Source organism: Pogona vitticeps, chromosome 6, assembly GCF_051106095.1.
Source record: "Pogona vitticeps strain Pit_001003342236 chromosome 6, PviZW2.1, whole genome shotgun sequence".
NCBI classification, from domain to species: Eukaryota; Metazoa; Chordata; class Lepidosauria; order Squamata; family Agamidae; genus Pogona; species Pogona vitticeps.
The window spans coordinates 115,317,094-115,340,172 of NC_135788.1; the positions used below are offsets into that span (position 1 = coordinate 115,317,094).

A 23,079-nucleotide genomic window follows, 5' to 3' on the forward strand; every position below is an offset into this window, starting at 1 on the left:
AGGATAATTAAAGGGGCTGGAAGCCAAGCCCTGTGAAGAAAAACTGAAAGAACTGGACAATCATAGCCTTTATAACAGAAGACTGAAGGAAGCACTTGTCAAATACTTGAATAGCCATACAGAGGAGGGGCAGGATCTGTTCTCAATCATCTCAGAGTGCAGGACATGTAGTAATGGGCTCAAGTTAAAAGAAACCAGATTTAGGCTGAAGATCAGGAAAAACTTCCTAACTGTTAGAGCAGTATGGCAATGGAACCAATTACCTTGAGACATGTGAGTGCTCCAACACTCTAGGCATTCAAGAGAAATTTAGACAACTACCTGGCAGATATCCTTTGATTTGTATTCCTGCATTGAGCAGAAGATTGGATTTGATGGCCTTATAGGCCCCTTCCAACTTCATGATTCTATGATTCTAAGTTAAGAATTCCCTGTTGCATACTGCATCACACCACTTGATGTCCCACAGATAATGCCTATGGAGATTTCTTAATTTACAGCAGTAAGTAGACCACTAGAAGTACACCTCTTGTGTAACTGCACAACAGGATTTCAGCCATTCATGGCTGAAGGGCAAAAGTAGAACAGTATTATTTTCATGCCTTATTTACGGGCCTATTAAATACATCTGACTGGACATGCTGGGCAACAGGACTCTGAACTAGAAAGATCCCCCTGTCAGACAAGTGTCTGAGCTTGCAGGGGGAATGCAAACCATAGAGTGAACAGCACAAGAGGCAGGGCAGGAAATGGACCTCCCAGAATGTAGTACCATTCTTAACCTGTAGGGGTGGTGTTTCTCAAAGACTTCCCACTACTCTGTCCTTCCACAATCTTTCTGCTCTATCCCCTCTGTGATACCTTCTCTAAGCAGCAGCATCTTTTCCTTGAATCCCACCATATTGCCCCTTACTTTCTTCCAAGAGGTCTGTGATGTCAAGCTCCAGACTGGGCTGAATGGTGTGGAAGGCCTTGAAGTTCTTCCCATTTCGTGGCATCTGGAGGATGAGGCAGGAGGGGGCCTGCCAAGGAGTAAGAAAGCACCAGGAAAGGGTAAGGAGAGGGGAGAAAAACACAGGTGAGGTCCTTCTATGGCTTTCAATCAACCGTTCAATTGAGTTCTCCTTAGAACAGGAGGTCTCTGTTTTTGCAATGTCTGGTATGATGTTCCAAGAGCAGTGGTTCCAACATCTGGTTCCCAAATGTTGTTGAACATCAGCTCCCAGTCTTAACCCTCCACCTGTTTCTGGGTCTCACCTCCGTGAACTTGAGGTCTCCAGAGACTAGCGATCCTTCAAGAAGCTCCTGGACTGTGGGCACCATCTTTGGTGGGTGATCTTCAACAAAGATCTGGTAGAAAATGCAGCCATGGGGTTCTTTACCAGCTGAGCTAGATGGAAACAAGGCGAGAAGGTGAAATGGCAATGAGGATAGAAAAGGGTCCTGCAGGTGACTCAAGGTAAGTTAAATTCCATTTCAGTAGAGTTAGAAATAGATTTCTCTCCTACTTTACCTCCAGCCTAGAATATGTTACTCATATAATTATTTCAATATTTAAAAATTGATGGCAGGACCAACTTACGAACTGAATTAACAAAATTCGATCTCATTAAATTAGTAAGATCCAAAAGCGCGTTGTCCGATAGAAGGGGAATAACTCACCTGATTAAAAGAGGCAAAAATCAGCCAAGAAAACTCTCTTGGCAAACATAAAACCTTTGGGGTGGAACCAAAACAGTTGCATTCTTGACATCAGCTGTACCTTTGTGGAAAGGGTAGTTTACAATGGGGTTGCCCCAGTTAACAAAGTTCAGATATTGGAGAAGAGCTTTCCCTGATTATTGAAGATCCATCCATCCATCCATCCATCCATCCATCCATCCATCCATCCATCCATCCATCCATCCATCCATCCATCCATCCATCCATCCATCCATCCATCCCATACAGTGTATTTAAAATCTAACTCCTAGTCTTTCTTTCACAAGTTTCTAGTTCTCATCCAAGCTGCCTGGATAGCTCGTTGGTTTAGTTTCCCGACTGCTCGGTCCCAGGATGGCCCCAGAAGAAGGGAACGATAAACCACTTCTGACTATTCTCTACATGGAAAACCCTGAAAAAGGTCACCATAAGTCAGAACTGACTCGACAGCTTGTTGATGTTGATTTCTCATCAGAAAAAAAAAGGAGGGGAGGGGAGATTGACTTGAAATCTAGCTATCTTTCTTTCTGAAGTCTCTAGCTTTCATGGGCATAAATATAGGCTTGAAACCACACAGAAAATGTCTTGTAAGACAGAAAAAAAAGCTGGGGCAGGAATCATGTAGGAATCTTGAGCAATAGATGGAACTGAGGCTTCCACAGAACTAGTATGGAGCAGCGGAGCAGGGAAACAACAAACCAACAGCATCATCATCAGCAACAACAGGAGCAGTATGTTGTCCGCTAAGCATTTAAGCCAACTCTATAAACATAAACATGGTGGCGCTGCGGGTTAAACCGCAGAAGCCTCTGTGCTGCAAGGTCAGAAGACTAGCTGTCGTAAGATCGAATCCACGCGACGGAGTGAGCTCCCGTCGCTTGTCCCAGCTCCTGCCAACCTAGCCGTTCGAAAGCATGTAAAAATGCGAGTAGATCAATAGGTACCACTACGGTGAGAAGATAACGGCATTCCATGTCTAGTTGCACTGGCAACGTGAACACAGAAACTGTCTACGGACAAACGCTGGCTCTGTGGTTTGGAGACGGGGATGAGCACCACACCCTAGAGTCGGACATGACTAGACAATTTGTCAAAGGGAACCTTTACCTTACCTATAAACATTCTAAAATCACCTGAATTGCAAAGGCTGCAGTCTTTATGTTGGCACCATCCTGGCACAGAATGCTGGTAGGATCCGATTTCAACACAGAACCCACACGTTGCAAGGCCCGGAGAGTGTAGAAACTGTCAGTCTACTCACCGAATATGGAACAACGGCTCCATCTTCAGCACGCGGAACAGAAGGGTGAGGAACTCTTCGGGGTCTGTGAGGAGAATAGGGTAAGGACACGGCCCAGAAAGCCCATTGCTCCCACTCATCAGTGGCTTTTTTTTTCAAACACATCAAGTCTTCTCCCTCAGCCCCGTCCCTTTCCACGTCATCCCCTCATCTCCATTTTTATCATTCCTGTCTGCCACAGGCTCTGGTGCTGAGGGCTGATGGGAGCTGCGATCCACCAGCATCTGGAGAAGTACAGGTTTCCTGCCCTAGCCTTATAATCAGCTCAATCATCAGTTATAAAAATGAGGATTTACTGTGGTATCCTATGCAGATGCATGCCCTGGTGAGTTCCAGGGGACTTGTCCTGAGGTAAATATGGACAACTGCCTAGAAGTTCCCATTATTGTTAATAAAATAACCCATGTGAGAACTGGATTTTAATGGCAAAGTTTAGACTTATTGGGTTCCGAAGTATCTGTGGATCAGATATCAGATCTAGGCATGAGCGGAGCAGACCACAGTCTAGAAACACACGCACCATCGTTTCATGATGGATAACAGGGCAGGAGAAAAACGCAGGTGGAAATCCTGTTATTTAGTGTGAAAAAATTTGTAACTTTCGATCTGCTCCTAACTGGTGATAAAAAGGTCCCTGCCATGGTACTTGAGCGTAGAAACCATCCTAGCAACACTAGGAGAGGTGTCTTTATTTGGCAGCTAGGAAAAGACTGAAAGTTACATGTTTTCTCACATTAACCCAGCGGTCCCCAGTTCTTGGCAGGACCGGGCTGCGGAGACAGATCTCCTGCCTGCTCCGCACGCATGCCCCCCCACATGCACACACGGATGCCCCGCCCACAGATGCATGCACGCACACGCCACCCACGGCCGCACGCACCCACACAGATGCCCCTGTCCACCCGCTGAATCGGTCCGTGGTGCGAAAAAGGCTGGGGGCCACTGCACTAAGCAACAGGATTTCAGCCGTGGGTTTGCAAAAATAAGTTCCTTCCTTTTTCTTGTAGCCAGATGGGCAATATACAAATTAAATAAGTAAATAAATTGTCATCCCTTGAGCAAAGCTCAAATTACTTGCTCACTTCACATCTAAGTGTACATAGAAAGATCTCTCTTTCTCTCTCACACACACACACAAATGTACGAATACTATCTCCAAACCTTTTTCTTCACTGGTGAAGCCTGAAGAATGTCCAGCTGTTTCCAGAACTTTCCGCAGGGTCATGATTTTGGTGGCACAGACATAGCCATTCCTGTCCCCACCACCACCACGACAAAAAGCAAAAAACAAAAAGAGGCATGTCATTGCTAGTTTTGTCCCACTCTGGGCACCTCATGAGAAGGCAAGATTCTCTGGAAAAGACGATAATGCTGGGAAAGGTGGAAGGCAGCAGGAAAAGAGGGAGACCCAATACGAGATGGACTGACTCCCTTAACAAAACCACAAAAACTCACCCTGAAATAAACCTATGAAATAGCCTTCCTTCTTTCTCTTTGTTGAAACAGAGTAACGTGGCTACCTCTTTAGAAAATACACACACTCGCTGCTTATAAATTAATATCAATTGCCTTCACTTGCTGTAATACAGAGAAATCTGATTAACTCTATGTACATTATTGTTGTGCCATGCATTGCCTTGCAAGGCTCCTTTCCCACCAAATCACCTCATTCACTAATTTAAGAAACAAGAGGAAGTAGCAGCTTAATAATTTTAACCGGCGAAGGTCAACGAACTGCAAACTCACTTGCGCAAGGGGTTGACAATCTCCGTCCTCAGCAGATCCCGTGTCTCCGTATAAGATTTCCCGTCATTCTTGTCCGCAGGGCGCAGCAACATTGAATCCAGCACGGATGTAAAAGTGAACATACTATAAGGAGCAGAGCAGAGAGACAGACAGAACGGTTATGGAGAGGCCTGGATTCTGTCTTCCTCTCCGATTTCTCATACAGCAACTTGAACTAGCTTGGTTGAATCTTATACAGTGGTTAATTCATTCCAGTGAAATCAACGTTAATTCGTTCCAGCGAAATCGCTGTAGAACGAAAACATCGTAAAGCGAAAATAAAAAAGCCATTGAAATGCATTAAAACCTGGTTAATGCGTTCCAATCGGCTAAGAACTCACTGTCCAGAGGAGATCCTCCATAGGGGCGGCCATCTTCGGGTGCCTGTGCAGCGAAAAATAGCTTCTAAACACAGCAGGGAGCCATTGTGAGCACCTGGCGGCCATTTTGAAAACCCGACGATCAGCTGTTTTGATCGTCGGGAAGCGAAAATCGGTTCCCGAAACAGGGAACTGATCATCGCGCAGCAAAATCCCCCCATTCAAAACGTCATTTTGCGATTGCTTTTGCTATCGCAAAAACCTCGTCGTAATGCGGATTAATTGTTAAACAGAGCGCCCATCTTGCGATGCACCACTGTATAGATACTGGGGATAACTGAGCATTTTCCACCACATCCTGAGGGGATAACAGGCTAATTTAAAGGACCAGGACTTTAAAGGATTCCCTTAATCATTGTTCTACGTCAACCTAACAGAATACCTCGGTGAGGAATTTTCAGGTGTCTCACCTCAGATGAGAGTGAGACAAGCAGTGGGTTTGATTTTTATTTTGTTTTCTAGTCAGGGTCTTCAGAATTTGAGCACACTGCGTGTTTCTAAAACTTGAGTCTTTTCCCGTCAAGGAGGAAAGTTCTCGCACATCGCAAGCACAGATGGACGGGCAGATGGTTTCCCCTTCCGATTCCCTTTTTCCCTAAAACTCTACGGCACAAAGCTGCCGCCATACAATTGTGCCTTTTGGTTTGTTTTTTAAATACGTATTTTACTAAGTTTCAAATACAATAAAGACATACTGAGCCAAAAAAAGAGGAAGAAACAAAAATACAAGAAAGGGGGAAGGAAACAGGAAAGGGGCTTCACCAGAGTTGACAAATTTCATGTTTTCTTCACTCTATGATGCTCTGGAACTTTTCACACATTTTTTCAATGCTTCTTGAAATCACTTTTTCCTTAATAGCTAATAATTATCATAAAGTTTGTTAAAAATGAATGAAGAGTTAAAAGAAAAGACCAAAATCTAAACTATACATATTGTGATCTGAAATTCTACAATTCAAAATTACAAATCCTAGGTCAATATTTTTTTTAAATTTAATATAAAGTCCCATATGAATTTCCATGTTTTTTTTAAAGTCTGCTAGATCTTTGTCTTTTAGAAGCTCTGAATTTTTTTGCTTGCCTTTTGTTATTTACACTAAAGCATTACTTAAGTTAAAGTTACTTGCGTTGTGTTTACTCTGCATATAAAAACGGCTATCCTAGTTTTCCTTCTCTTATCAAGAGCTCCACAAAATATCTCCGGTTTCCTTGAGGACTAGTGAAAATTTAAATCTCTAGGCCATTGTAGATTTACCTTGTGAGGCCCTAGCAAAGCTTCTCCCTGTTAGCTACATTTAGGACAGTTTTCTAGTATTCCTTAACTTGATATCATAGAATAGTGAAGTTGGAAGGTGCCTATGAGGCCATCAAGTCCAAGCCTCTGCTTGACGCAGGGATACAGATCAAAGGATATCTACCGGGTGGTTGTCTAAGGATCTCTTGAATGCCTCCAGTGATGGAGCACTCCCCACCTCTTGAGCTAATTGGTCCCACTGTCGTACTGCTCTAACAGTTAAGAAGTTTTTCCTGATATTCAATCGAAACACTGTTATCCAAACATTTTACTGCCAAACAGGGAATCCAGCCCAGGACTTTTCTAGCCTAGGATGATGAAGCAATGCATCCTTCCCCTCCCATCCGAAATGGGGACATTACCAGAAGAGAGTAGCATCCAGATAGCAGGAATTGCAATGGCCTTGGATCCCCTTCTTCCATCCTGACAGATGGTCCCTTCCCTCGCTACCCAAGGGTGGGGGCGGCGTGTCCTCTTCCACTCTCTCGCTGGCGTACACTCGGAAGTCTGGGCAAGAAGGAGTGAAAGGGAAGAAGACAGAAAGGAGAATGGACTTCCACATCAATCCCTTTCCTTAGCTTAGGGGTGGAGAAAATGTATAGCTCTGCAGATATTGGCTGGAGTTGACCAGGACTGGAGTGGAACAAACATCTAAAAGGTCTCACATTCCCTGAACCCAGTGATTTCCCAACCTTGGGTCCCCATATAGTCTTGGACTAAAACTCGCAGAAGTCTTCACCCCTAGCTGTGCTGGCTAGTCTTTCTGGGAGTTGCAGTCCAAGAACATCTGGAGGCCCAAAGTTAGGAACCACTAGGCTAAACCAAGGAGTGGGGAAGCTTGGCCATCCAGATGTTGCTACTAGTCTCCAAGTCCCGTCTGTCCCAGGCACCCGGTAACTAACCAGGAAGGTGGAAAATGGGAGTTTGATCCCAGGTGGCCCTCCCCAAGGGCTAATAAGGGTGGCGATGTGGTCCTCAGAGACTCTTGTGAGGCTGAAAAAAATGGTTCTGCTGGGCCCCCAAGCTCTATCACTCCAGATGTAATAATCATTATTATTACATACTGAGAAGTCAATTTCATCTTATGGGGGCCCTTCCCAGCCTTTTCTCGGAACGCAGTGGCTTGCCATTCCCCATCTTCTGGGGAAACTTTTAGGCGATGCAGTTTTCCCAAGGACACGCATGCTGGCTCTCCCCACAGTGGAGACACAAAATCTTGGCACACACACACCCGACTCACTGAGGTATGCCTTAAATGTGTCGTTTGACCCCTGACTCACTGAGGTATGCCTTAAATGTGTCACTTTTTTACACACACACACACACACACACACACACACACACACACACTTCCTTTCTTCTTGGCACATTTGAGTCCTACCCAACGAGTTGCATCTCAGAACAGGATTCTCCAGATTTTGCAGGGTGCCGAAGCGAGAATCGGGGCGGCAGCGACGCAGTTTGACAAAAAGTCCCTTGTTTGGTTGGCAGTGGAAGTACTGGATCCCTCCATATTGTCCGTCCGTACAGCCCGACGGTAGCGGCTCCTCCTAGGAAACATAGAAGATAGACCCGAGTTCTAATCCCCACTGTGGAGCCATGAGAGACACTGGGCGATTTTAGTCTAGGTGTACTCAGGCTCTGCCGTTCCCTCATTTTCTCTGCATCTGACCTACCACAAAGGGTTATGGTGAGGATAAAATGAGGACAACCACTTTTGCAGCTTTGAACCTATGGGAAGAAAGGGAGGATATACACGCAGAATCACAGAATAATGGAGTTGGAAGGGGCCTATAAGGCCATCGAGACCACCCCGCTGCTCAAGGCAGGAAAACAAATATATCTGCCAGACGGCTGTCCAATTTTCTCTTTGGTTCTTCCAGCACAGGAGCGCTCACCAGTTCCCGAGGCAATTGGTTCCATTGTTGTACTGCTCTAACAGTTAAGAGATTTTTCCTCATCTTCAGCCTAATTCTGGCTCCCTGCAACTTGAGCCCGTTATTATGCATCCTGCACACTAACATACCTAAACATCTATTCATCCCAACATTACTGCGTTTGCTGTACCTGATCCACCCAGCAACCCAAGATGACCTGCACCCTCTGAATTCCCCTTCATTTTTACTGTATAATTTAGAACTGAAAAGTAAGCCATTGCTTTTAAGCCAATGCTAAATTCAGAAGAATAGGCCTGGCACAAAGAGGGAATGCGATTCGTTCCTTTCCTCCGACGGCCCTAAGGAGAAGAACTCTTTAGAGGCCATTATTGGCTTTGGGGTGAGCTGAAAGGACCACTTAGTGGGACCACGGCATACAGATGGAAAGCCAGACTATATTGACCTTACAAGCCACTCACTTAGTGTGATCAGAAGCTGAACATATATGTATAAATATATGTCCAGTAGAACCCCCATATCCACAGGGGATTGTTTCTAAGCCCCCCGCAGATACTGAAACACGTGGGTTATAGCAAACATTATTTTAATAATGAGCAGTGTACATAGGAGGGGCTTTGGCTCCCTCTCGTGGCCAGTTCTGGTAACTTCATCTTTAGAAAAATATACCACATTTTTCCATGTATAAGACACCCCCATGTATAAGATGCCCCCCTTTCCTAATCTAAAATTAAGAAATCTAAGTGGGGCTTAGCAAGTGTAGGGAGAAAAGGGATCAAAGCGCTGCAGGATCGCTTTGATCCCTGCTTTCCCCTCCATTTGTTTTTGTTCTCTCCTCAGCTTAGTTCCGTATATAAGACGACCCCCAATTTTTAGTCTAACGATTTTAGACAAAAGTATAGTCTTATACACTGAAAAATATGGTATTTCTAGGATTTAATATTTTTAATATCCTCAAGACGGTGGATAAATGAATCAGAGGATACCAATCCCGCCGATAAGAGTGGACTACTCTATATTTTGACAACCAAGTTTGAGGGGAACTAAGCATATACTTATAAACAAATGCACATTTTACAACCAACACATCCTGTGCGACAAGAAGTTGAGTAACATGTGCCCATGGGGAGGAAGGTGTGTGTTCCACCCAGACGCTTCCTTGTTCTTACCAGCTCCAATCCTGCAATGGTCTCGGCCATGCCAGGAAGCTCTCCAATCCAGTGGATGACCCCATAGATTGGTGGATTGTTGACCTCTACCATGGAATTGATCTCCAGGTGGTGTTGGTTGTACTCTACATTGTCATCATCATCATCGTCATCCTCTTCTTGGTCCTCTTCTCCATCCTCAGCTTCTCCCTGCTCTGAAGCTACCCTTTCTTTCGTTGGCAGAATCTCCCAATCAGAGGAAGGGCCCAAGCTGGGAGGTTTGTTGAGGGAAGACTCTTCCATCATAGGGGGGTACCGAATGGATGAGGGGAGCAGGCATTCCTTATACTCATCTGAGGTGGACAAGGAGATGCTGCTGACCAACGTCTCAGCACCTCTATCAGCTTTTTCTTTAGGTATCAGGAAAAAAGACAGGGAAATGACAGAACACTAGTTATTTTTTGACAATAAAAGTGTTTAGAAAAATATTTTTAAGACAATCTCAAATATTCCAACATCGGTTTACTCAGATGTGCTCTTGGGCAGTTGACTGGACAACTTGGGCTTCAAGAGAACACAACTTGAATACACATGAAGGAAGCAAACACACAAACAAAACACCAGAACTAGTTTCTAGCCCTCAAGGCATCTCATGGGTTGAAACCTTGTGGTGAGCACAGTAGTTGCACTAGAGAAGGCCCACTGAATCAGTGGGGATTGGCAGAATCAACTGCTCCAGAGCTCTCTTTGATTCTAATGGGTCTACTCTAATCATGACTTACTACACTAGGCAACCAAATGGTATTTGAAGAGCACACACCATTTCAAAAGTAAGTTAAGGGTAGCAGACCTCTGTTCACCCAGGGGTGCTCAGAATGCACAAACAAAAATTACTTAATAAATTAATTCAATTAAACCAGCATCCCAAGACATCGGGGTCTTGCGAGCCTTACCTTTACACACTTTAGAGACAGGAAGCAGAATCCCATATTCGGGAGAAGGGATGCAGCAGAGGGCCTGGCCTTTGAAGCAACCATCCCAGGAACCAACTGGCTCGTCCTAGGATGAAAATTGAACACATATCCAGGGTGGGAAGAGAGTAACAGGATCTCCTTCAACAAGGCCACCAACTCAAGAAGGGAAGACCCAATGTAGACCTTGCTTCTTTCCGTATGACAAGTGATGTTTGATGTGGTTTCTCTTTTCCAGAGATTTAGAATGTTCCTTTCCCCCTTTTTTGGGGAATAACTCATCATGGGGACTAGGGGATTATAGGAAGCGTAGTCCCATAGGGTATCATTTATAAACCTTTTTTAAAACTTGGTTCCTCTTGCATATCCCTGCCCCTGTGTGTTCTGCTCGGCATCTTGATCCGTTCCAAAAGAGGCCAAAATCCTCTTGCGTACAAGTTGTGTGCCTGCAGGCTGAAGGTGTCATCAGCTTGTGTGGGTATAACTTTATGTAAGAGGATTTTGGCCAGAGAGTTGGAAATGCAACATCCTCTTGAAGCTTTGTAGATCAAGAAAATTCGCTTGGACTATAGATTTGACACCACTGAGTTCGATAGATTGGAGCCAAAGTGGCATGCAAGACAGAGTATTGGCCAGGACTCAGGAGGCCTGGGTTCAAATCCCCGCTAATGAGCCATTAGAAACTCCCTAGGGATTGGAAATGTTCTACTTCAAATGTTTTCTCCCCGACACCCGTTTTAAGTTCAGTTTCTTAGGACTCAGAAAAGAAAGACCAAATTTTGATTATCTCTGGATTTCAAGTGATAACTTTCGAAAAGGTGAGATATTCCCAGAAGCTCTTCTAATTATAAAGTACAGGTAAGGGTTGGAGTTTCACACAGAGATGAGCTGAAAGCATTTTCCACATGTTTGAACAGACTGCCTACTTCTATCTAATCCTATTTAATTTTATAGTAGGACCTCTTTATCCATGGGATGAGAATCCACAGATTCACTTACCCATGCTCTGAAATAGTAAAATAATAATTGGTGATAATATATATTTCTAAAGATGAAGGTACCAGAACTGGCCTCTAGAGGGCGGCAGAGACTATGCTATACATAGCAATTGCTATTATCTGCTATATATAGCATTTATCAGCTACCCGTATTTTTCTGTGTATAAGATGCCCCCCCACTTTTCTAACCCAAAATTAAGAAATCTAAGTGGGGCTTAGTAAGTGTGGGAGGAAGGGATCAAAGCACTGCAGGATCACTTTGATCCCTGCTTTCCCCTCCACTTGTGTTTGTTCTCTCCTCAGCTTACTCTGTGTATAAGACGACCCTCAATTTTTAGTCTAAAGATTTTACACAAAATTATAGTCTTATACATGGAAAAATACAGTATTATCATGGTATATAGAGTTATTTATCTCTATATTTATTTATCTGCATTTTTCAGTATCCACGGGGGGGGGGGCTTGGGAGATGGATACCGCGGTCCTACTGTATTTCCTTTTAGAACATTTAAAGGATGGATCGTGTATTCATTTTGTATGATTGGATGGCAAGGAGGAAATTTTTCCCCCACAGCTAAAGTCAGCCAAGTACTGTACTTTTTTATTCCAGTTCCATGGTATAATTCATTCTTGAATGTAATCTGAAGATCCGAAGGTCCCCATTTTCAAAAGAGTTCCCTCAGCCTGAAGAACCCCTTCCCAGATTTTGTCCTGCCTGCCCCCCAAGCATCGGGTGGCAAAGAAGGGCTACAGTCCTCTTACCAGCAGGATGCCCACAAATACACCCGTTTCGAGCTTCTTGGGAAGGTGGTCGCAGTACACCACCGTGCCAGTAGGGGTGCTGTCATCCATCTTGAAGGAAACCCGGTCCCCAATCTCTATACTGGGGGGTGACAGAGGGTGGCTTGACGTCAGCTCTATCCTAGCGCATTCCCGGACCTTGGCTTTTGGGGACACCGGGGGTGGGCTAACCTCGACCCAATCCTCGGGCTCAATCCGGCTGGCGGGCACGAAGACACCGCCGTTCTCTCGGCAGCTGAAGAACTTCTGACCTTTGAAAGAGCCGTCGGTAAACCCTTTTCCAGCGGCTGAACCCTGCAAAGAAAGAAAGCTTTCCTCAGACATTGCCATCTTCCTTCACAACATACCTCGACGCCACTCTATTTGTCGCCTTAACTTACCACCAGCTCTACGCCAAAGATGATGCACGTATCATGCTTGCTTTTGCCGACGGGCCCTCGGTACCGGATAACACCCCGAACTTTCCGCCCAGAGGCAGAGGTGATCTGAACTTTCACAGGGTCCCCTTTCCGGAGGGCACTCAGCCTGAGCATCAAGCGATCCTGCTTGAAAAGAGCCAGCCGCTCGTCGGCATTGGTCACCGCCTCCAGGAGCCCCGAATAGGTGCCGGTCAGCTCCCGGGCGGCCCACGGAGGCACCTTGACCCTTTTGTCCGTGTCCAGAACCTTAGCCCAGAAAGCTCCCCCTGGAGAGACACCACGGATGTCCTCTTGGCTCAGGAGACTCCCTTCCGAGACCTTCACTTCCCCACCGGCCTTGCCTTCTGCCGTAAACCCCTTCACCGCAATCCAGAGTCTGCAGGGCTTCATCGCAGTGGTAGGCTGGAAGGCCGAAGAGGAGAAGCTTTCAAGAGAAAAGGCAAGGGAAGCATTTTATTTATCGATATAAAAAGTGTACATGCCGTCTTTCTCCTAAAGGAGTCAAGGTAAGGTACTCAAAGAGACTAAGTCAATAAATTATTACACTATTTAAAAAAAGAATACAACAAATATCGGATTTAAACTTACTAATAAGAACAAGATTAAAAGCACAAATCAAAGGAGAGAATACAACAATTCCTTTATAAATCCTCTTAGTCAACCAGGCCTTTAAAGGAAAAGCCTGCCTGAAGAGAAAGGTCTTTGCCTGCTTGTGGAAGGACAGTAAAGATGGGGCCCGGCTGGTCTCCAGTGGGATGGAGTTCCAGAGTCTGGGAGCCACCACAGGGAAGGCCCTCTCTCATGTCCCCATCATATTTAAGGAACCCATTCATATATTTACGTTTGCAGGTTTAGAATAGTTATGTTTCACTTTGTCAACTCAGAAGCTAGATACGTCCATAAGAGATTCACAAACTTTCAGGAACCCTCACATGAGGGTGGGAGGCACAGTGACAGTAGGCTTTAAAAAAAAAACAATACACACACACAGAGAGAAATACACTCAGAGACAGAAAGGGGATATGCAAAACAGATTTCAAACAAAATTTAAAGTTACTTTTAAAAATAAACATGTGTCTTGATATCCAAGATCTACTCGGATCACCCACATGAGTCAGGAGGTGAGGCTGAGGAGCCTGACGCCGAGGGAGTCCCAGAGGGAAAATACACGAAGCCGGGCCTTCTCGGCGGTGGCTCCTCGCCTTTGGAACAACCTTCCTCCGGAAATTTGTGAGGCCCCAACGCTGGGTACTTTCAAATGCCAACTGAAAACATGGATGTACATCCAGGCCTTCCCTCCTGTCAACTACTGATTTCTTTGCTTTACTATTTATTATTTATTTATTCCTGCACTATTTGTTATTGCTGTATGCTAATGTTTTTATGTTTTTTAAATTGTTTTTGATATTCTGTAAGCCGCCCAGAGTGGTAGAATATACCAGATGGGCGGGATATAAATCGAACAAATAAATAAATAAATATTTTGTTTCTGAAATCAGAGCAGCCACGGGCTGTGAAGGTTGGAAATGACGGAGCGGAAAACTACCTCAGAAGTACCTAATTAAAAAAAATGCCTGTCTTAGGACTGATGACTTATAGGGAAGAGTTCGTTGAACCAAACTTGAAGAGGTTCATAATGAGACAACCACTTTCCCAGACAATTAACGGTTCTAATTCATTTAGGGCTCTAAAATCTCATGCCTTCAACTGAGCGTAACAGGAATTCCCAGCCAGTGCAGTAATAATGGTACCGAAAGTACTGTATGTAGAAGCTTGTGTCAGAGTTAACAACTTCTCCATTGTGTTTTGCATCAACGGATGTTTATAGATCAGTGCTTCCCAACCTTGGGTCTCCGGATGTTCTTGGACTTCAACTCCCAGAAATCCTGGCCAGTAGAGGTGGTGGCGAAGGCTTCTGGGAGTGGTAGTCTAAGAACATCTGGGAACCATGATTCTAGACGTTCTCCTACGGTAGCCCCATGGACAAAGGACTACAGTAGTCTAACTGCAATGTGATCAAGGCATGGATACGTGTTTCCAAAATGCTAGGTATATGAAAGTTAAGAGCTTTGCTGTCAGTCACAAACATTCCCTAGAGATTCTCCTGCTAGATTCTGATAACAATCTTGACAGGTAGTCTCTCTCTCACTACTACCATGATTTTTTCTGAAAATAACACAAGGTGTTATATTAATTTTTGCTCCAAAAACACACAGTAGGGCTTTTTTTTTTTCATGTACAACAATCTACATTTTTTCAAATACAGTCATGTCATTTTCTTCTGGTTGCTGCACATGGGCGAAGGGTGGGGGTTTCATTAACTGGGCCTTATTTTGCGAGCATCCTTAAAAATCGTACTAGGGTTTATTTTCAGGTTAGGGCTTATTTTCAGGTAAACAGGGTATTACAATCTTACAGAATTAAAAAAAAACACTGAATCTGGTTTCTTTTTGTCCCCCCGCTTCCAGAATCTGGGTCAGCAGTCCCATAATTTTTAACATCATATCCCCCCTTTTATACACTTCATGCATATTTCTCGTCTTCTCCTTTTGCATCATCTCAATCCCAAAAAAAGAAGTCCAACATTAAAATTAAAAGGAAAGATTAAAAACTTAATAAAAATCACACAACATTAAAAACAAGGACAACTTCTTTGTTTTTTGAGGAATCCTAAAGTGTAGGAAGGTAATTTACCCCATTTAGGCTGATCGTGAGATTTTTCACAAGAGGGTGAGAAATCCAGTTTTCCTGCCCTCCTTTTTTTTCCCCCAAACCTCCTCAAGTTTGGGAACTTATGAGCAAGGTAGACATCAAAGTACCATATTTTTCCATGTATAAGACTATACTTTTGTCTAAAATGTTTAGACTAAAAATTGAGGGTCATCTTGTACACGGAAGTAAGCTGAGGAGAGAACAAACACAAGTGGAGGGGGAAGCAGGGATCAAAGCAATCCTGCAGCGCTTTGATCCCTTTCCCCCTACACTTGCTAAGCCCCACTTAGATTTCTTAATTTGGGGTTAGAAAAGTGGGGGTTATCTTATACATGGGGGTCTTATACATGGCAGAATATGGTATTCTCTTGTAAGAATGGACATTCTGATTGCAGAGAACTTAAACTGTTCTTGCTGTCTAGAAACCAAAAGTGAATAAAACTGCTGCACTTTGGGTGTATCATGAGAAAGCCAGTTTCACTGGAAAGTTTCTTAATACCAAGAAAAGTAGAACACAGTAAGAAAAGAGGAAGACCGCAGATGAGATGGTTTGACTTAATAAAGGAAGCCACAGCCCCCTGAGTTTGCAAGACATGGGGTGGAGCTGCTAATGACAATATCTTTCCAGGATCACTCATTCATAGGGTCACTATGTAGTTGGGCCAACCTGAGAGCAGGTACTACTGATATGTTTACCCATATCTGTAGTGTTTGGATTCCCAGTGTGGTCATAGTGGTCCCCAACCTTGGGCCTCCAGATGTTCTTGGACTACAACTCCCAGAAGCCTTCGCCACCACCTCTGCTGGCCAGGATTTCTGGGAGTTGTAGTCCAAGAACATCTGGAGGCCCAAGGTTGGGGACCACATAGACTAGTACTCTGGGGAACCGGATTCGAATCCCTACTTGGCTATGGAAAATCCCTTGGAACTGGTCAAAGTTAAGAACAGACTGATCTACAGTATTAACTCTAAAAGGGCTTTCTTAAATATGTCCTTAAATATCTCGCTTACCTAGAAAGTCTTATTAGGGTTGATATAAGTCAGTTCTGGCTTGAAGGCACAGAACACGCACAGAACACACACACACACACACACAGACAGACAGACAGACAGACAGACACACACACACACACACACACACACACACACACACACACACACTCTCTCTCTCTCTCTCTAGGGGTGGGACACATACTTCCCTAACTCAGAAGAAAGAGAAAGTAAGAGAAGAATTAGCCATACATAAAAAGAGAGGCTTAACTTGGCTGCGTGATGGGGACTGTAGAGTTCGACAAAGCTTTTCGTTGTATTTATTTAAAATATTTTTTTTCTACCATCTTCCTCTTCAGAAAAGGACCCAAAGCAGCTTGCCTCATTAGAAAGACGATATTTAAAACTAACAGAATACCAATACTTTGAAAAAAAGAGAATCAGACAGATACAATGTTGAAAAACGTAACCAACACCAAACGAATTCGAAGCAAAAGCTAGCCGCTCACAGTGGTCAGCTGACCAGATGGGCGGGATATAAATACAATAAATAAATGAAATAAATAAATAAAACCATCCAATTTTTCAAAACCCAGGCAAGAAGAGCTTGCCTTCAACTGATGGAGAGCAAGATCTCTCTCCTCCTAGAGATATAATTAATAAGGAGGGTGTGCGATCAGCCCCCTTCAGCAGTGTCTCGTTGTAAGATTTCCTCCCCCCCCCCCGCCTTGCATTTAGTGCCCAAGTCTCCTCCGGGTCTCACCTTAGGGGGAAGGCTGGGCACTTGGGCAGCCCCCCCCGCGCCCACCTCCGCCGCGGGACTCGAGGAAGTGACTGGCGTTTCAAAGAAGCGGAAGGGCCCAGCCAATGGGAAGCCGGGAGGGGCGGGGAGAGGGCGGGGCAACAAAGACACAAAGTTATTAAAGAAACAAAAAAAAGAGGGGGCGGGGGAATTCCCCCCCCAAAAAATTCCTTCCCCTTCCCAATTTCTCCACCCATCTTGCTTCGCTGACGTGATGTGATTCCCCCCGCGGGCCAGGGCGAAGGAGAGGGTCTTGTGTAAGGAAAGTCGAGCGGAGAGGTTGCCAACTTTTTCCCCCGGCTCCTACAGCTATGCCGCTTGGAGGTTGGCTCGGAGCGGTCCAAGCGCTTTGCACTAGGATTCCTTTGGCAGTGATATTCACCGGGGGGGGGGGGGAGGCCCCGCTTCTGCAGGTCAAATGCCTATCCAAGGGAGAAGGCATAGAAGATCACCGTCATCCTCATCATCATGATGTGCCGTCAAATCAATGATGACTGATGACGACCCTTTTTTCCAGGGTTTTCCAGGGTGGGTGGGGGTGGGGGGTGGGGGTGGGGTGGGGAACTGCCTTGGGACAGTGCAGCTTGTCCATGGCTACACAGGCTGGCTCTTATGAGGGTATATATTGACACACCACAGAGCGAGTGTGAGAGAGAGATTGTGTGTTATCTATCTATCTATCTATCTATCTATCTATCTATCTATCTATCTATCTATCTATCTATCTATCTATCTATCTATCTATCTATCTATCTATCTATCTATCTATCTATCTATCTATCTATAGTAGACCACCAGCAATGCACTCCTCTGGGGCCTTTACAACACACTCAAACTAGCACCCAGCCGTGGTGAGGTTATAAATGAAAACAATAGACAATAAAATATTAAAACACCGCAACCCTCCCAAGAGGCATCGATTCTAGGTAAAAGATGGAAGGCAACGCCATGAAATTAAGCAGGGAGGTCATGAAAAGCCTCTCAGAAAAGCCATGTTTTCTGGAGCCTTTTAAATGGAGCGCAGGCAAAGGGGGGGCAGGTGTCACATGCAGCTCCACCGAGAGCTGGTTCTAGTGTAGGGGCCACCACAAAGAAGGCCCAGCCTCAGGTGGATGATTTCCTACCCTCCTTCGGAGTGGGCACCTGGAGGAATATGGCCGGGGGGTTGTCTGGAGGAGATGACCTTGGACAAAGATGATCCAAGTATTACTGAGGAGATGCCCGAGTTTGCCGATCTCTCTCCCTCCCTCTCTCTCTCATGCGTAGCTAGCACAGTTTCAGCTTCACAAGAGATATATTCATTTATATTCATGGGCAAAAGGCACCCACCGGTGTGTGTGTGTGTGTGTGTGTGTGTGTGTGTGTGTGTGTGTGTGTGTGTGTGTGTGTGTGTGTGTGTGTGTGTGTGTGTGTGTGTGTGTGTGTGTGTGTGTGTGTGTGTGTGTGTGTGTGTGTGTGTGTGTGTGTGTGTGTGTCTCTCTTCCAACCAGCACGGCATGCTCAGTACACAGGGATACCTGACAAAGCATTTCAGAAGAAAATCGGTTTAACATTTTATAGCTCACAGCCAAGCGTTTGGATCAGGAGAAGCGATGGGTCACTCTAAAATAAATTGGTTTGCCATACTATTTGATTGCCTAACATATTCTGCGCAAAAGACCACGGCTGGGACAGAATGTGGGGAAACAGAATGGTTTATTGTCAGCAAAGGTGTCTGAGAAATTGTGTGTTTGTTTGTGTTCTTGTGTGTGTGTGTGTGTATTATATATGTTATATCTTATGTCCAGTCCATAAGATATAATAATAAGATCTTTCTGGAGTAATTAATTCATATGGTCTCATAAGAACAGCATAATGACAAGCATAAGTAGAGTTTTTCAGTACAGTATAATAATAATAATAAAAACCCTGTTAGCAGCTCAGTACCACAGTTTTCACTAGAGGGCAGCAAGGAATAAAGGATCCAGAAACTTGTAGGATTTATCCTTGCAGGGGTGAGGATCCAGTGGCCAACCAGATCCTAGACTCTAATTCCCATCAGCCTCACAGGCAATAGCTAGGGGTGATGGGAGGTGGAGTCCAGCAACATCAGAGGTGCATAGCAGCTCCCCCATCCTATTTTACAGATTGCATCTTACTATGAGTGCTTTGTCCCATTTTATTCACCCAGCAACCTGTCCTCTTGTGTTTCTGTGCAGTTTCCCTGCTCACCTTTCCATTGCTCATTGCTGAGCCACTGGGAGCCTAATAGGGAGTGGAGCACCACCACGGCGACACACGAGCCTTCTTGTGACACCCCAATAGCAGTGGCAAAATCTACCCCTTTAACATCGCAAGGGCCAAATTCCTAATCTAGGTATTAGCTGTTTAATCTTAGAGAAAAGGTTGATGCTCACTTGGCTACCCACCCCACCCCAGACTATTAGCCTCATGACACAGTGATTAAACTGCAGTACTGCCGTCAAAACTCTGCTCATGACCTGGGTTCAATCAAAAGTTCACTCAACCTTCCATCCTTCTAAGGTGGGTTAATTGAATCCCCAGCTTGCTGAGAGGGCAATGTGTAGCCTCCACAATTAAATTTAAGCACTATGGGGTGGTATATAAGCACTTTACTATTATAATAACAGTGATACTACCTTTATATGCCACTTTCCTCTTATGAGCAGAAGGTGGCAAAGTCAGAGTAACCACAGGTCCTCTTTGACAAGGGGAGAGTCTCTTCTTTATAAATGACATTTCTGTATTTGAAGTGCTTGCCAGGGATCAGTCCCCTTTCTAAAACAAAGAATGCGTGCCCAGCTGAGGCTTGACATAAAGAATCACAAAGGAAAAGACGAGGGAAGGCTCACTGGTCACGCCGTTGATGTTTTTCCTTACTCAACTGAGATTTTATTGTATTTATTTAAGATATTTTTTACCCAGCCTTTTTCCTTAAAAAGGACCCAAAAGGCATCTCACATCACTAAAAGACAGCATTTAAATGTCACCTGTGAGGGTGCCATCTTAACATTCGAGTAAGCTCATAGAGGTGGTCCATCAGATAGCTTGCAGCAAAGCCGTTGAGGGCTGTATACTGTAGAACCAACACTTTGAATCGTGTGGATCGGGAGCTAGCGCAGCTGCTATGATGGGGGTGGTTATGTGATCTGTAGACACATGCACTGCAATTGCATTTAAATTATTTTAAAAAATATTTCTAATTTTGCATCTCTACGTATACATCGGGACACGGAAAGTTATGCAAATCAGGAGGCCTCTTTGGCCGGTGATGTGTATGTGGCCACCTTGGGTGTCGATAGTTTTATGAAGAAGATGCAGTTCTTTGCACGGAGAGGAGAAGACAAGAGACAGAAGGACCTCCTCATTTCTTAACTGTTCTTTACCTGTTCTGACCTACAGATTAATCTGAGCAGGTGACCCATTGGGGAAACGGATGGCATTTTGGACTGCTTTTGGAGTGCCTGCTGCGATCTATTCCCTGGCGATCACACAATGTGTGTAGAACTGCACGTACAATTATATCTCATTCGGCTAAATAAGTTCTATTTGTCAATAACACTGAGAAACTGCAAGCACGCAAAGAGGGCAACTGAAAGAACTGTTTAACCTTGAGGAAAGAAAACTGGAGGAGGGGGGAGAGATGATAGCGCTTTTCAAATACTGTACTATAAAAGTTGTCATACAGAGGAGGGGCAGGATCTGTTCTCAATCACCTCAGAGTGCAGGACCCCTAATAATGGGCTCAAATGACAGGAAGCCAGATTTAGGCTGAATATCAGGAAAAAAATCTTCTTAACTCTTAGAGCAGTACAACAACGGAACCAATTATGAGTGTTCCAATGTTCATGAGAAAACCGGACAGCCATCTATCAGATCTGGTTTGGTGTGAATTCCTGTTCTCAAGCAAGGGGTTGGACTGGATGACTTTATAGGCCCCTTCCAGCTCCATTATTCCTTGATTTGGAGAATGCATTAGAGAACCATCTAAGCCGCCAGTGGACAGGGTAGGAGCGCAATCAGCAGCAAAACTGTCTCCAGAAGTTAAAAAGAAAGAAAGAAAGAAAAAGAAATAAGGGTCTTAAATTTAACCACCAGAAAAGGCAAAGGAAGGACAGTCGAACAGCTTCTTCTTGGCCCCCTTAGAGGTGAACAGACAACATTATGGGGGGAGACATTGAAAGATGGACCCTACAGCTGTGGGTCTTTTTCAAGTTGCGAGCCCCCTTTTATGATAGCCGAATAATAATAATAATAATAATTTATTATCATTGTAAGTATATACACATACAACGAAATTCACAGACACCCAGAGACCAGACACATGCACACACATAAAATTCCCAAACACTCCCCACCCACTCAAATAACCTGTGATCCCCCCACCCTATTTGCAAGAAAAAGCATTTTAAATATTTACTGATTTAAAATATTTTTTCCTCACTTTTCTCCTTAAAAGAACCCTAATAGGGTAAAGTCATCCCTTCTCAGAAAGTGAGGGCTTCTTTCTCCCCCCCCCCCCCGCCAAAGGGCTTGTTTCTCATACATACAGATACACACTAATATCCAGTTCAGAAAGGTCAAGGAAGAAATTATTTAACAAGGGCTGCAGCACATATAAGATGACCCACAACTGCCCAGAAAACACTTTCCAATCTCCTTTATATATTTATTTGATTTGATTGATTTGATTTTTGTACTGCCCATCTGGCAGCCAAAGCCATTCCCTGGGGGTCACAACCCCGAGGTTGGAAACACTACCCTAGAAGAATAAAATAAAATGGCGCTTACACCAATTTTGATATGGGCCGGGGGACAGTTTGTACTTTTCCTGCTGGCACGGTGAAAGGAAAAGTCTTGGAGAAAAAAATGTAAGTTTTGGGAATGTTCAGGACGTCTCTCAAGCTTATGTATGCGGAGAAGAATTTCGAATTGGGCCAGTTTTCATAAAGAGATTCAGGACCCATTCTGTCTTTCTTCCTGCCTGCCTACCTTCAGAGAAAAATTATAATTTAAATAACTTAGTTGGAAGGGACCTATAGGGCTATTGAGTCCAATTCCCTGCTTGCTTGAGGCAGGAATCCAAATCAAAGCAGATCGGACAGATGGCAGTCCGGTTTTCTCTTGAAGGCCTCCGGCGCTGGAGCGCTTAACATCTCCTGAGGCCATCGGTTCCATTGTCGTACTGCTCTAACAGTAAAGAAGTCCCCCCTCCCAATTTTCAGCCTAAATCTGGCTTCCTGTAGCTTGAACTCATTATTATATGTCCAGCACTCTGGGATGATTGAGAACAGATCCTGCCCCTCCTCTGTAGGACTACCTTTCAAGTATTTGAAAAGTGTGATTGTATCTCCCCTCAGTCTCATTCTCTTCTTCCTTTCCTCCCTTCTTTCCTTTTAGGAAGTCATGGGATGGAAGCCCTGGGATTGCCTGCCTTATTATAAAGGGGGGGGGAAAAGGAAGAATGGGGGGGGAAGGAAGGGGAGAATCTCAAAAAGAAGTACAGTAGTTTCCGTGTTAGGCTGCTGGCAACGGGAGGCTTTATAGGCAAGCCAGACAGATGGTGGACTTAAGACATCAGTAATTAAGGACGGCTGGCAGAGGCACATTTGGCTGGATCGAAAAGATTCATTTGGGATGCTGCTGTGAAGTTCTTGAGATCTTGAACGTCCAGCTCCGCGGAGCCACTAGGAGAAGATTTCAAAGGCAGCCCGCCTCCGCCTCCACACAACCCTGCATGCTAAAAGACGGGTGGTTTTGATTAAGTTAATGAAAAGAGCCGAAGAACTCCTCCAGCCTGCGATGCATCTCTATTTGTACAAAGGGCACATGCGTCACATTCCCTCGTGGGCATGGAAATCGGAGTAGGGGGGGATGTGAGTT

At 44.6% G+C, this 23,079-nt stretch overlaps 1 protein-coding gene across 1 annotated transcript in view; it reads right to left on the reverse strand.

The window, feature by feature from the left end:
* The window catches only part of LOC110091688 (ubiquitin carboxyl-terminal hydrolase CYLD), a 25,906-nt gene extending 8,589 nt beyond the window's left edge, over positions 1 to 17,317 (reverse strand). The window contains exons 1-12 of the mRNA XM_020815891.3: positions 17,158 to 17,317; positions 12,654 to 13,116; positions 12,235 to 12,567; positions 10,457 to 10,562; positions 9,525 to 9,913; positions 7,842 to 8,010; positions 6,823 to 6,967; positions 4,748 to 4,870; positions 4,163 to 4,254; positions 2,963 to 3,026; positions 1,258 to 1,390; positions 914 to 1,022 (exon numbers count right to left, since the gene is read on the reverse strand). Of these exons, the coding sequence (XP_020671550.3) occupies positions 914 to 1,022; positions 1,258 to 1,390; positions 2,963 to 3,026; positions 4,163 to 4,254; positions 4,748 to 4,870; positions 6,823 to 6,967; positions 7,842 to 8,010; positions 9,525 to 9,913; positions 10,457 to 10,562; positions 12,235 to 12,567; positions 12,654 to 13,082 (2,092 nt within the window). The 5' untranslated portion in view covers positions 13,083 to 13,116; positions 17,158 to 17,317. The remainder of the gene's footprint in view (positions 1 to 913; positions 1,023 to 1,257; positions 1,391 to 2,962; positions 3,027 to 4,162; positions 4,255 to 4,747; positions 4,871 to 6,822; positions 6,968 to 7,841; positions 8,011 to 9,524; positions 9,914 to 10,456; positions 10,563 to 12,234; positions 12,568 to 12,653; positions 13,117 to 17,157) is intronic.
* Between the last annotated feature and the right edge of the window lie 5,762 nt (positions 17,318 to 23,079).